Source organism: Perissodus microlepis, chromosome 6 (assembly GCF_051167445.1).
Source record: "Perissodus microlepis isolate ML-2025 ecotype Zambia chromosome 6, ASM5116744v1, whole genome shotgun sequence".
Lineage (NCBI taxonomy): Eukaryota > Metazoa > Chordata > Actinopteri > Cichliformes > Cichlidae > Perissodus > Perissodus microlepis.
In genome coordinates, this window is record NC_140466.1 from 33,598,766 (window position 1) to 33,610,676 (window position 11,911).

Here is an 11,911-nt window from a genome sequence, read left to right on the forward strand (position 1 = left end):
GGATGTCAGGAAAGTGCTGCGCCGACTCAGGGAGTACGGAATCAAACTCATACCAAGGAAGTGTGACCTGTTTAGGACAGAAGTGAGGTACCTTGGCAGGATTGTGTCAGCAGAGGGAAGCAGGATAGAGCCCGCAGACACTGCTCCTGTAACAGCTTTGAAAAACAAACGGCCAGGTACTGTTGGTGAACTAAGAGCAATGTTGGGCCTACTAAGTTATTACAGACAATACATCAAGGATTTTGCCAGAATTGCAAATCCTCTGTATGACTTGCTCAAGGGACCTGTAGATGCTGAGACCCAGCGAAACACAAGATTAAAGTGGCAAACAAAGCGAAACAGGTGTAGTGTCCCTTCGAGCACACCTATTGAGTGGACCGACATGCACCAGTTAGCACTAGAGCAGCTGATAGACTGTCTAACTCAGCCCCCTGTTCTAGGCTTTCCAGAATTTTCACAGCCATTCACCCTTCACACTGATGCGTCAAACCAGGGATTAGGTGCCGTGTTGTACCAAAAGCAGAATGGAAAGCTTCGTGTGATTGCTTATGGTTCCCGCACTTTAACTGCAGCTGAGAATAATTACCATCTGCATTCAGGCAAGTTAGAGTTTCTTGCTCTCAAGTGGGCTATCACAGAAAAATTCCGTGATTACCTATATTATGCACCATTCTTCACCGTGTACACCGACAATAATCCACTTACCTATGTACTGTCCAAACTGAATGCAACAGGGTGTCGATGGCTAGCAGAACTGGCAGATTTTCACTTCACAATTAAATATCGCCCTGGTAAAGAAAATGTGGACGCAGACAGCCTCTCCAGGATGCCGGTAGACATGGAAACGTTTATGAATGAATGCACAGAGGAAATGGCATACGATGTAATTGGAGCAACCACACAGACAGTGGAAAGGCAGGATGACTCCATGGGTGTCTCAGTCAGGTGTTCAGCCATGGCCACAGATGTTTCCATCATTCCACTGGCAAAAGGCCAGATCAAACAGGACCAGAGAAGTGATCCGACTATTGGACCTGTAATTCAGTGTAAACTAACACAGGAAAAACCATCACGTTTAGAACTAAGACAACTCAGCCCACAGGTCATATGTCTCCAGAGGGAGTGGGACAAATTGGAGATGGATGAGAACGGGATCTTGCACAGAAAAACAGCACACAGAAAACAGTTGGTCCTACCAGAAATACACAAAAATACTGTACTAAATGAGCTACATGATGAAATGGGCCATCAAGGTGTAGAGAGAACATTGTCACTGATGTGGGACCGGTTTTACTGGCCCTATATGCAACAGGAAGTGGAGGATTATGTGACCAGAAGGTGTGTTTGCATAAAACAGAAGCCGTGTCATGAGAGCAGAGCACCACTGACTAAAATTGTCACTACGCAACCATTGGGTTATGAATACATCCTTGTAGTCATTGACCATTTCACACGCTTCGCCCAAGCGTATGCCACAACTTCCAAATCAGGTAAAACGGCAAAAGACAAAGACAAAATCTTTATTGACTATGCTTTAAGATTTGGCTTTCCAGCACGAATACATCATGATCAAGGTGCTGAATTTGAAAATCATCTGTTTGCACAACTGAGAAACTACTGTGGAGTTGCTGGGTCCAGGACTACTCCCTACCATCCCCAAGGGAATGGACAAGTGGAGCGGTTTAATAGGACACTACTCCAGATGCTGAAAACACTCTCAGAGAGTCAGAAAACTAACTGGAAGGACTCGCTTAACAAACTGATTTATGCCTATAATTGTACCCGCAGTGAGGTAACTGGATTTTCCCCTTTTTACTTGTTATACGGACGCTCCCCACGATTGCCAATCGACATGCTGTTCAGCTTGACCTCAGAACAAGGAGATGGCAATCATCATGACTACATGGTAAAATGGAAACAAGGCATGGAAGAAGCATATGAGATCACCAGAGAAAATGCTCATAAAGCAGCTGTAAGAAGTAAAAAACATTATGACAGCAAGGTGAAGAGCTCAGTATTACAGCCAGGTGATCATGTTTTAATAAGGAACATGACACCTCGAGGAGGTCCAGGCAAGCTGAGGAACCACTGGGAGGATGTGGTTCACACAGTCGTTCGTCAGGTCAGCAGAGATATCCCAGTTTATGAACTCAGACCTGAGAAAGCAAAAGGGAGATCAAGGATATTGCATCGCAATCTTCTTCTGCCATGTGACCATCTGCCTGTTGAAACTGAAGTGTGACCACGAACAAGAAAAAGAGCTGTGGAGACAAGTGAGGAAGTGGAACAAGCTGAGGAAGAGGATGACGATGATGAGTATTATCCAGTGTCATCTCAGCAGCCATTTGAGCCACTTTACCCTCAGACACTGAATCCTATGAGCACTGATGAACCAGCCAAACACCTTCAAACAGTGGAAAACATGTCATCTGAGCCAGAGAATGAACATGAAGTACTGAACCAATGTGAACAACTACCTGACCAAGAGGAAAATTATGTCGAGGAACCATCAGTGGAGGAACCCGTTCCTGCACCTGTTCCAGACAAACACAGCAGGACCTTTGAGCAAGAGCATCAGCGACCGAGTAGAGAGCGCAAACCACCAAAGATCTTCACATATGATCGGCTTGGTTCACCAGCTTGTTATAACCTGAGAACACCATCACATCATACACACTTCATGGTTCCACGGACTGTTCAGGCATACTGCCACTGATAACTGTATGGACTTGAGTGAAAAGAAACATTGTGATCACACACGAAACACATTATTGAACAGAGACAATGTACTTACACTCCACACCAACCACAAGTAAATGGACTGTTTAACACAGAATTCATATTCAAAGTGACTTTTGGACATTGAACTGATTCATATTGTGCTTGCAACTAAATGGACTTTGTTCACAAGCCAGCAGCAGACTGTGTTAATGTAACTGCATGGACACTGTAATTCATACAGATTGTATGAGAACACTGAAAGACTTTGGGTAATAACCCACACTAAAGAATGTATGAAAAGAGTTCCAGCTTGTGAAACTATTCTTGTAGAGTACATATAAGGTACAAGAAACAGTTATAGTATGCAATGGTTTATTGTATGTGGTTTTCGTGATAATAATGGTCATAACTCCACGTTTGTGCTAAATGTTAAACATTTGGATGTTGAGGACAACATCTATTCTGAGGGGGAGTATGTGGTGGATCATAAATTTGATTAGTTTTGAAGTTGTACATCTCTGTTCCTTACATTTCATGTCATGCCCTTATTAATGTTTTATTTGTTGCTTTGACTGTTTTCGAATAGAATATGCAGTGGGAATATAGAGGGAGATAAGTAGTGAAAGTTTTGCCTGGGTTGATTGTGCGTCGATCCATTGTTAATGCCTCAGGGCTCCAGTAGGTGGGTTCGCACGCCTCCTCCTTCACTCAATACAGACGAGTGAGAGTGAGAGCTGTGTGTCTGTGCCGTTCTTTCACCTCTCCTCACTATCTCACTATTTCCCCTGTTTAAGGTAACTGCCATGCACAGATCTGTATAAATGTGTGTTACCGTTGATTATTATGTTGTTATCACTGTTCATTGTAGCGAAAGATGTGAATTGCTGACTATTCTGAGAAGTTCCAGTTAATCTGTGTTGCTGTGTATGCTAGTTTTCGCTATTACTCCGCCATATTGTGTGAAGATTTTTCTGGTACTATCTGTATAAGTTAACTACTGAAAGACCTGCAGTACTTAAAGTGTTATTTCTTTGCTGTGGAAAGTTAGTGACTGTGTCAGCTAACATGTGCAAGTTAACAAGATGTTTTTGCCTAATGCTACAGTTCATGTTATCTAAAGTATTCTCATCAGCTAATGCAGCGAACAATAGTGACTTAGTTTGGACACAGTTGTCCTGAGACTGAGTGCATCCATAAGAATATTGTTTTGGTTGTACTGCTTGTGAAACTCAATACAGACGAGTGAGAGTGAGAGCTGTGTGTCTGTGCCGTTCTTTCACCTCTCCTCACTATTTCCCCTGTTTAAGGGCACAACATTTGCACACATGTTTTTTTGAAATTCTATATGCGAAAAGTGAGCGCGAGAGCCCTCGGTGCGCCTGCTTGCTGCTGAAGTCAAAGTAAACTTTATTGTCATCTCCGCTACATACAGTCCAGCATATAGAGAGACGAGACGACGAGGCTCCAGTTACAGCAGTGCAAGAAAACAAACAATAAATATTAGAAGAGTAAGAAAATAAATATAACTTTAGGACCAGGAGTAAAGGGATCAATAACAATTTAACATTTATAATTTAGAGTTTGATGATTTAAAGTCTCACACACAACCCATCGAAAGGGGAGTGGGGGGGAGCTGCTGCTTCCAAATAGAGCATATTTCATCCATAATGTTGTAAATCCAAGCCCATTATGTATTCATGATTTGAATCCTGGGTTGTGTGAAATCCCAGAAATACACCTTAGACAAAGTGAATCTGTGAACTAAGGTGTAGGTCTATTAGGTTATGTTGTGGCGATCCTCGGGTTGGGGGATTTGTGTTCATACTGGAGTGCGAAATTAAAACCAATGGAAGATGGACAAGAAAAGTTCAAAGCCATCAGGTGCTCAGTTTAGAAAAAAGAGAAAAGAAGAGGAGGAGAAACGAGCAAAAGATGCAGGTAAGCAGATGTGTGATTGGATAATGGCAGGTCATCCTGAAACAATCAGAATCAGAATACTTTATTAATCCCTAAGGAAATTATGTGGGTTACAGTTGCTCCAAGAAGAAATGGTAAAAATAGCAACAGTAACAGACTAAACTCCAAACAATACATTATGTTACAGATTTTAATATTAATTAGTCATTGTCAGTTGTTGATTTGACCTGTTCTCATTGTATGACGAATTATGATGGCTGTTTGGTAGCTGGTTGCATACTATGCATATTCTCTCTGTCTTCATATGTGTCTCTGCCTTAATATGTTTTATGTGTGTGTGTGTGGGGGGGGCGCGCCAGAGAGAGTGTTCACCCGGGGCGCCAAACAGGCTAGGACCGCCACTGACCATCACGTTAATCTAGCTAAGTGTAAACAGCAGTAAATACTAAATATTGAATGTTGTTGTGTAGCAAGCAGGACCGACAGCGCACAATGTGCTTGGAAATCGCAGCCAATAAAGGTGTAGTTTATGTCTATGAACAGTGAACACCTGTGTTCACACCTGTGTGGATCAGCGTGCTTGTATTCAAAAGGTTTCCCCATGTAATGATCTGCTAGAGGGTGTAGAGAGCCATAGCCCTGTCCCCCAGGGCATGAAGCAGGCATGAAGGAGATCCAGGCTCCAGACATCCAGAGGCCCCGGAGTGCGAGAGCCCAAGGAGGACCACCGGAGGGGCATCCGTGCCACCCTCCTGGGAAGAGCTGAGGAGAGCCCCAGATGAGGGGTCACCCAGTAGCCACGGAGCAGAAGCCAGAGGGGGCTGCATTGGCGTACCCGCCGGCTCTGCCGGCAGCCAGTTGTGCCAGAGTGAATCGAGCCGCAGGCCCAGAGGCCGGAGGCTCGAGGGCCCCCTTTGCCCCGGAAGAGGCCTGACCGGGCAACAGGCACCAGGCCCCGCCAAGTAGTCACCGGGAGTGAGCTGGTACATACCTGAGCGCCCAGCTCCGGACACCAAGAACCACCAACGCACCGACCCCTGAGGGCATCAGTTACCGGCAGGGAGTGTGGTGAGAGGAGATAGGCCTTTGGAGGGCCTGAGAGTTCCCAGAGAGGTGGAGTGTCAGACCCGACCTGACATATAGACACAGACAAACTCTGTACATAAGATGTAAGGGTGGTGGCCACAATTCAGAGATGGTCCTGGTGTTTCACTGGGATGCTCTCTCCACATTGCAATGTGTTTATTAAACCCACTTCAAATCAAGCTCACTGGGTGTGTTGCAGGTTATTGTTAAAATTTCCATAACAATGTGTTAGTAGATTTAATGCATTTTCTGTTTGTGTGTGTGATTTTGTGTGCCTCTCCTTCTTGCAGTGTTTCAGACACTTTTCAATTCTCCACTCAAAGGCAGTCGGTTTTCCTCCCCAGGTTCCTTAGCCCAATTTGATCTCCCACACTAAACAACAGCATTCTTCCATGTCTCCTCCCCCTCCTTCCACTGTAGTCTCGTCTCCCCCCCTTGCAGCAGTCCATTGCAGTCAGTTGTCTTCAGCTTTGTCCTGTGTAATCCCACTGTCTCTGTCTGTTTGGTCATGCAACATGCAGCACCTGTATAAAAAAGGCCAAAGCAGACTGTACTTCCTCAGGAGCAGCACAGCACAGAAGGACTCATCCAGGCTGGAAAAACGAATCAGGAAGGCTGGCTCTGTGGTCGGCATGAAGCTGGACACTTTGGTGACAGTGGCAGAGAAAAGGGCATTAAAGAAACTGCTGGACATTATGGACAATGCTGGGCATCCTCTGCACACGGTGGTAAATAATCAGAGGAGCCTGTTCAGCGACAGGTTGCTTCTCCCAAAGACAAGAACCAACAGGCTTAAAAACTCCTTTGTCCCACACGCCATCAAACTCCTCGTTGGAGGGGAGAGGGAGGGGAAACAGGAGGACAAAGGAGGGCGGGAACCACTGAGCTGTAGTGCTTTTTTTTTCAACTGTGCAATATTTGCAGTATTTTTTATATTCAATCTTTTTGTGGGGCAAATAATATTGACACCAGTCATTTTGTGTTTTTCTGAAATTATTCTGTTATTGTGTACAAAATATTAAAAAAATAAGCTATAGGGAAATCCTCTAGTTGAAAATCCTGTTTAAAAAAAGCACTTGGGACAATTGTGTTGGTGACAGCTTTTGCTATAATATCAATAATATTTATATGAATATGGGATACTGTTACATGTTTGCATACTTTTGTGGAATATGGAGACACTCCTGGCATTATATGAGCAAAGTGAGACTCATTTTTTAGGGTTGGTGGAGATGAGTGTGAAGATCCAAACAATCCCTGTCAGTGATGGAGAAGCTTTGATGAAAATATTTGGTAAAAAGTTCACCAGCATGAAGGAAATGAAGTTTCAAACTTTCCTTAGGAGGACCCCAGCACGCCTGCTTAAAGAAAAGTAAGTGTGCCGATGTGGATGCTTGCAGCGACTGCTGTATAGAGGCCATCCTGGTACACATGAAACACATCAGAGTCATAATTGTTATTTTAGTCACGTGTTTGTTTATTATCCTTATTGTTTTATCTGGGACTGTTTGCAGACATCTCAGAGAGAGGAGACACCAGCATCTGAACAGAGACTCAAACCAGCAACCTGCAGCTCCCTGCTTGGCTGCTCCAGTTTTCTCCTCACTCATGTTGCCCACCAGTGATTTCTAGTTGCCCACCCACACAGCAGGCTAGAATATTGGTTGGTTCCTTTGTTTAAAAGGCCAAAATGAATCAAGGGAGAACGAGAAGAGGATCAGCGAGTGCTTCACCATACAATACAGTACAGCTGATTAACCTGCAAGAAGAATTTCAAATGATACAGGCTGAAAATGTCAAATTAAAAGAAGAGGCAGAAAAATCAAGAGGAGAAGCTAAAAATTCAAAGTTTGAAACTGAAGTAGTATTGCAGGAATTACTGCATGTGGGTCTCAAACTTAAAGGAGAGAAAATAGGAAAACAACAGGCAGAAAACGAGAATGAAAACATGAAGAAAGAACTGTTGGAAGCTCAAAAAGCATTGGAGGAAGAGAAAACCACAGCACAAGAAGCCAAAAATAAATATCAAACTGCAAAGGAGGAGGCAGGAAATGTGATACAGGAATTACAGGAGGTGCAGGAAGCTTTTGAAGAGGGAAAAAGGAAAATGCAGTTGGCAACACAAGAAGCTGCAAATGTAATGGCTGAAGCTGAAACACTAAGGAAGGAAATACTGCATGTGAAGCAACAACTTGAAGAGGAGAAAAAACGTAAACACGAGGCAGAAAATGAGATTGAAAATATGAAGAAAGAATTGTTGGAAGCTCAAAAAGTGTTGGAGGAAGAGAAAATTGAGGTGAAGGTATTGAAGAAAGAAATGACCGGCTCTGCGGTGACCAAGAAAGACTGCAAAGACGCACTTAAAGAAATACGAAAGCACAAAAAGGAAGCTAAAGAGCTCCTCAAACACAAAGTGAAACTGGCCAAACAGCAGCTGAAAGAAACATTTAAAGATGCCGAGGAGCAGCTCAACAAAACCTTCAAAGAACTGAAGGCAAAAGAAAAGCAAGCCGAGGACAGGAGGGGATTCTGGAGCAGACTGCTGAGACAGAACTGACCCAGCAGCATCAAGTTTGAGGACATCAATAGTTTCTTCCCCCTCTCTCCACCTTTCTTTCACCCCATCCTTCTTCTTGGGACCTTTGTTTGTTTTTTAAAAACTCTAATCTAAATACATGTACTGAAATACACAAATAAAATTGCCATAACTTGACCTCATGTTGCCTGCTTCTTTTCTTGTGTGTCTGTGGATGTAAAACAGTAACACACTTCCTGCTCTGTGTGTCTTTAATTGTAAATAAATGCAATATGTTTTCATTTTAAAATGCAGTGCAAAAAACTTCTGCTCTAAATCAAAGCAAAAAGCTTTTTTTTTGCCTGTTGTGGACGTTTTCCATTCAAATAAAGCCTGCAGACGAGCGGTGAGCGGTAGCTAACATTCTTTAATCAAACACACAAAGAACAGACAACCAAGCTTGATGAAGTCCCTGCATGACCGCGGGACAGACGGTCAGCAGAGTCTCCCTGAGCCTAGCATGGCTCTCAGTTAAATACCTTCTCCAGGAACAAAAGGCAGTACACAGCTGTTTCACACCTTAAGGTTCACACTCCCTTGCTACCTCCCAGAGTCCTCGAAGACACAAAAGACTCTTCCTGTGGAGTTGTCTGCTTCCCCCAACTTCCTTACTACACCCCCACCATTTGTCTTACTGTATGAGTGTGAGACATGTTAAAATCCAGTGGCACCAAGGCATCATACAATAAAATAATGTGATTAATACACAAGTAAAAGAAATTCCTATACATGCCCCTTCCTGATTTCTTATGTTTTAACATGTTTGTTACACTTACATGTTTCCAATTTCAAATGTTAACACAGATGTTCAGAGTAAATACAGATTGTAGTTTTTTAAATGATGATTTCATTTAGTTTGGGGAAACAGCTCTCCAACTTTACCTCATGTAGAAAAAGTCATTTCCTTCTAAACCTAATAAGTGGTTTTGTCATCTAGCAAGAACTGCAATCGAGCATTTGCAATAACTGGTGATGAGTGTTTTACAGCGCTGTGGAGGAAATTTGGTCCTCTCTTCTTTGCAGAATTGTTTTCATTCGGCCACTTTGGAGGGTTTTCCAGCATAGGCTGAGTTTTTAAGGTCATGCACTGTAAGAAGTCATCTATAGAATTTACCCAATAAATCTGAGGGAACAATTTGCATTGACTTTTTTGTGGTAGATTTAGTTCAATATATTGTGTAAATAATATAGCTTCAATAAAAAGCTATGAAATACTTAATTAAATTGGGTAAAATTTACCCCATATTTATGTATACATTCAACAGCTACTTACTCATTGAAATTAGGTAAAATTATCTCTTGTTTGCTAGTTGGTAATACCTGATAATTACTAATAAAATTTATTATCAGTTGATAAACATTACCTATTCATATCAGGTAAAATGTACCCCCCCCCCCAAAAAAAAAAAAAAAAAGATATTCAAATGGTTCATCATCTCAATGTTTTTATTCCATAAAAACACAGAATAAAGTGCAACACAACAGCTAATGCAGACAACACTTTCAAAGGCCACTTAGTCCATTTTAAAAGCCAAAAGCACAGAAACTCTACAAGGTTGTTTCTGTGCATGTACGTTATCAAACATATGTATAGATAGAACAGAACACTATCACCAACATTCAATAGTTTCTGTGCTTGCTGTCAGAAGAAAAATTACAGCTCCATCAAGCTATGTCTGGACAAAAGATCCTCTGGGAACAAGAGGGGAAATGTGTGTGCATTGCATAAGCTTATTTTTGAGGTCGTGGACCTTGTTCAGTAGTTTCGCCCCGTCAAGTTCCAAAAACAGTTTTTCAAAAGTGTCAAATGTGTTCTTCAGCTCCTTCGGATATTTGAGGTTGAGGGCATATATCAGTCCCATCAGCAGTACACATGCCTTTGTTCGGCTTCCACATCCCTCCATCACTTGGTTTCCCTCAATCACAATGAACACATCTGATGGATCCTCCTCAGCCATGATGTTGTGGATCACGATCACCTTCATCATATTGTCTGTGTAATCCTCACATTCCTACGTGTTAAAAAGAAAGACAGAAAAAGCATACACACGTTTTATTTTATTTAAGATGCTTTTTCAATATATTTCAGTTGATCTAAAGAGGGGAGTGGAAAGAAGATGAATGGAGAAGGGGAGAACAGGGGATAGGAGAGGACAGGAGAGAAGAACATTAGGATCCCTTGAGTTAATAAGTAATCTGTTATCAATATGACAAACCTGGCAGTCATGAAAAAGATCTTCTTGTCTTTCCCCGAGGTAGCTAATGAGGCAGCAGATAAGGAGATCCCTTTTCTTCTCAATGCTCTGTGTCTGTAGGGAGATACAATTTAGTGAAAAGACTAAGTCGAGTGATTTACATACATTAAGACTGAATTACTTAAAAACAAAAACATGGCTGATGCCTCTCTCCAGCTTTCAACAGGTGAGAGGCTGGGTACACCCTGGACAGTCAATCACAAGGCAACATAGAGACAGACAGGATAAACAACCATGCACGCACACACTCAAACCTAAGGTCAATTTGGAGAGACCAATTAACCTAACAGCCATGTTTTCTGACTGTGGGAGGAAGCCGGAGTACCCGGGGAAACCCACACATGCACAGGGAGAACATGCAAACTCCATGCATAAAGACCCTGGGCCAGGATTTGAACCCAGGACCTTCGTGCTACCCACTGCAGCCCTCCATAATTACATATTTGTGAAAAAAGTCAAATAACATACGTCATTCAAAGTGTCCAGCAGAGGTCTCATCTTGGAACCAGCAGCTCCTCCTTTGGCAGGCATAAGCTGCAAAAGACCTGGTGTGTACTCATCAAGTTTCAGCATGAATGTCTCCACCAAAGAAACTGTGGTGATGCGTCTGAACTCTTCGATGATCTAAGAAGTAAGGGGACAAAAAAAATGACATTTCAAATGACAGACCAGATCTCATAGTTATAACATGAATGTTTTTTGGTGGGAAGGAAAAGTTATCACACATACTCACCTGAGCCTCAGTGAATAATGCTGGCCACCTTTCTTTTAACTCACCCACAGAGGGGCAGAGGCTGACCACTTCAAGTCTTCGGCTAGAGAACGTTTTATTCATTTTGTCTGCAATTATCTTTGCGTTGTTTTTCTTTGTTATTTCATAAATTAATTCCAGCCTCTCTTTCTCCAGTGTCTCTTGGGTTTCTCCAGTAGGATGCGGAGGGAGATAATTAACCTCTGTTTTTTTTTTTTTCGCTTTTTTACATTCTTTGATGGCACTGCATCAGCTGGATGCTTCCTTTTTAAGGCATTAATTTCAATTTCCAGGTAAGAAAATTTTCGAGATCTTAGCTTGGCACGGTAATTGTGCATCTTGTTTTTTATACGCTGCCACCAGCCATATAAGCCGGCAAATGATCCTGGCTCCTTAAGACACGGAAACTTTGAAACCAAGGCTTCAGCCATTGAGAGGATCTGCTGATTGGTTGGGTAAGCAGTGTACGAAAAAATTACTTTTGCAAGGTCTTGCATTCTTGCTGATTTAACACTGGCATCCATGAAAGGTCTTCCAGTGTTGCGATATGAGTTGTTTGCCTCAGCGAGGATTAGTTGTATGTCTCGGGAAAACTCCGGTACTTGA

The 11,911-nt window shown here is 42.5% G+C and overlaps 1 protein-coding gene and 1 pseudogene across 1 annotated transcript; one reads left to right on the top strand and one right to left on the bottom strand.

Moving 5' to 3' along the window:
* The first annotated feature begins 1,638 nt into the window (after positions 1 to 1,638).
* On the top strand, positions 1,639 to 2,952 carry LOC146386067 (uncharacterized; annotated as a pseudogene).
* A 6,779-nt stretch (positions 2,953 to 9,731) lies between these two features.
* On the bottom strand, positions 9,732 to 11,504 carry LOC146386068 (uncharacterized). The gene is made up of 4 exons (XM_084930056.1): positions 11,288 to 11,504; positions 11,023 to 11,178; positions 10,516 to 10,608; positions 9,732 to 10,311 (listed from the first exon to the last, which is right to left on the bottom strand). The coding sequence occupies exons 1-4, from the start codon at positions 11,387 to 11,389 to the stop codon at positions 9,970 to 9,972; spliced, it is 693 nt and encodes a 230-aa protein (XP_084786182.1). The 5' UTR covers positions 11,390 to 11,504; the 3' UTR covers positions 9,732 to 9,969.
* Positions 11,505 to 11,911: the final 407 nt, after the last annotated feature.

Coding starts and splice junctions, on each gene's coding strand:
- LOC146386068 (XM_084930056.1), bottom strand. CDS start 11,389: ATGAATAAAACGTTCTCTAGCCGAAGACTTGAAGTGGTCAGCCTCTGC. Junction 10,609..11,022: donor TGCTGGACACTTTGAATGAC/GTATGTTATTTG, acceptor ATCTCCCTACAG/ACACAGAGCATTGAGAAGAA. Junction 10,312..10,515: donor ATCTTTTTCATGACTGCCAG/GTTTGTCATATT, acceptor TTTAACACGTAG/GAATGTGAGGATTACACAGA.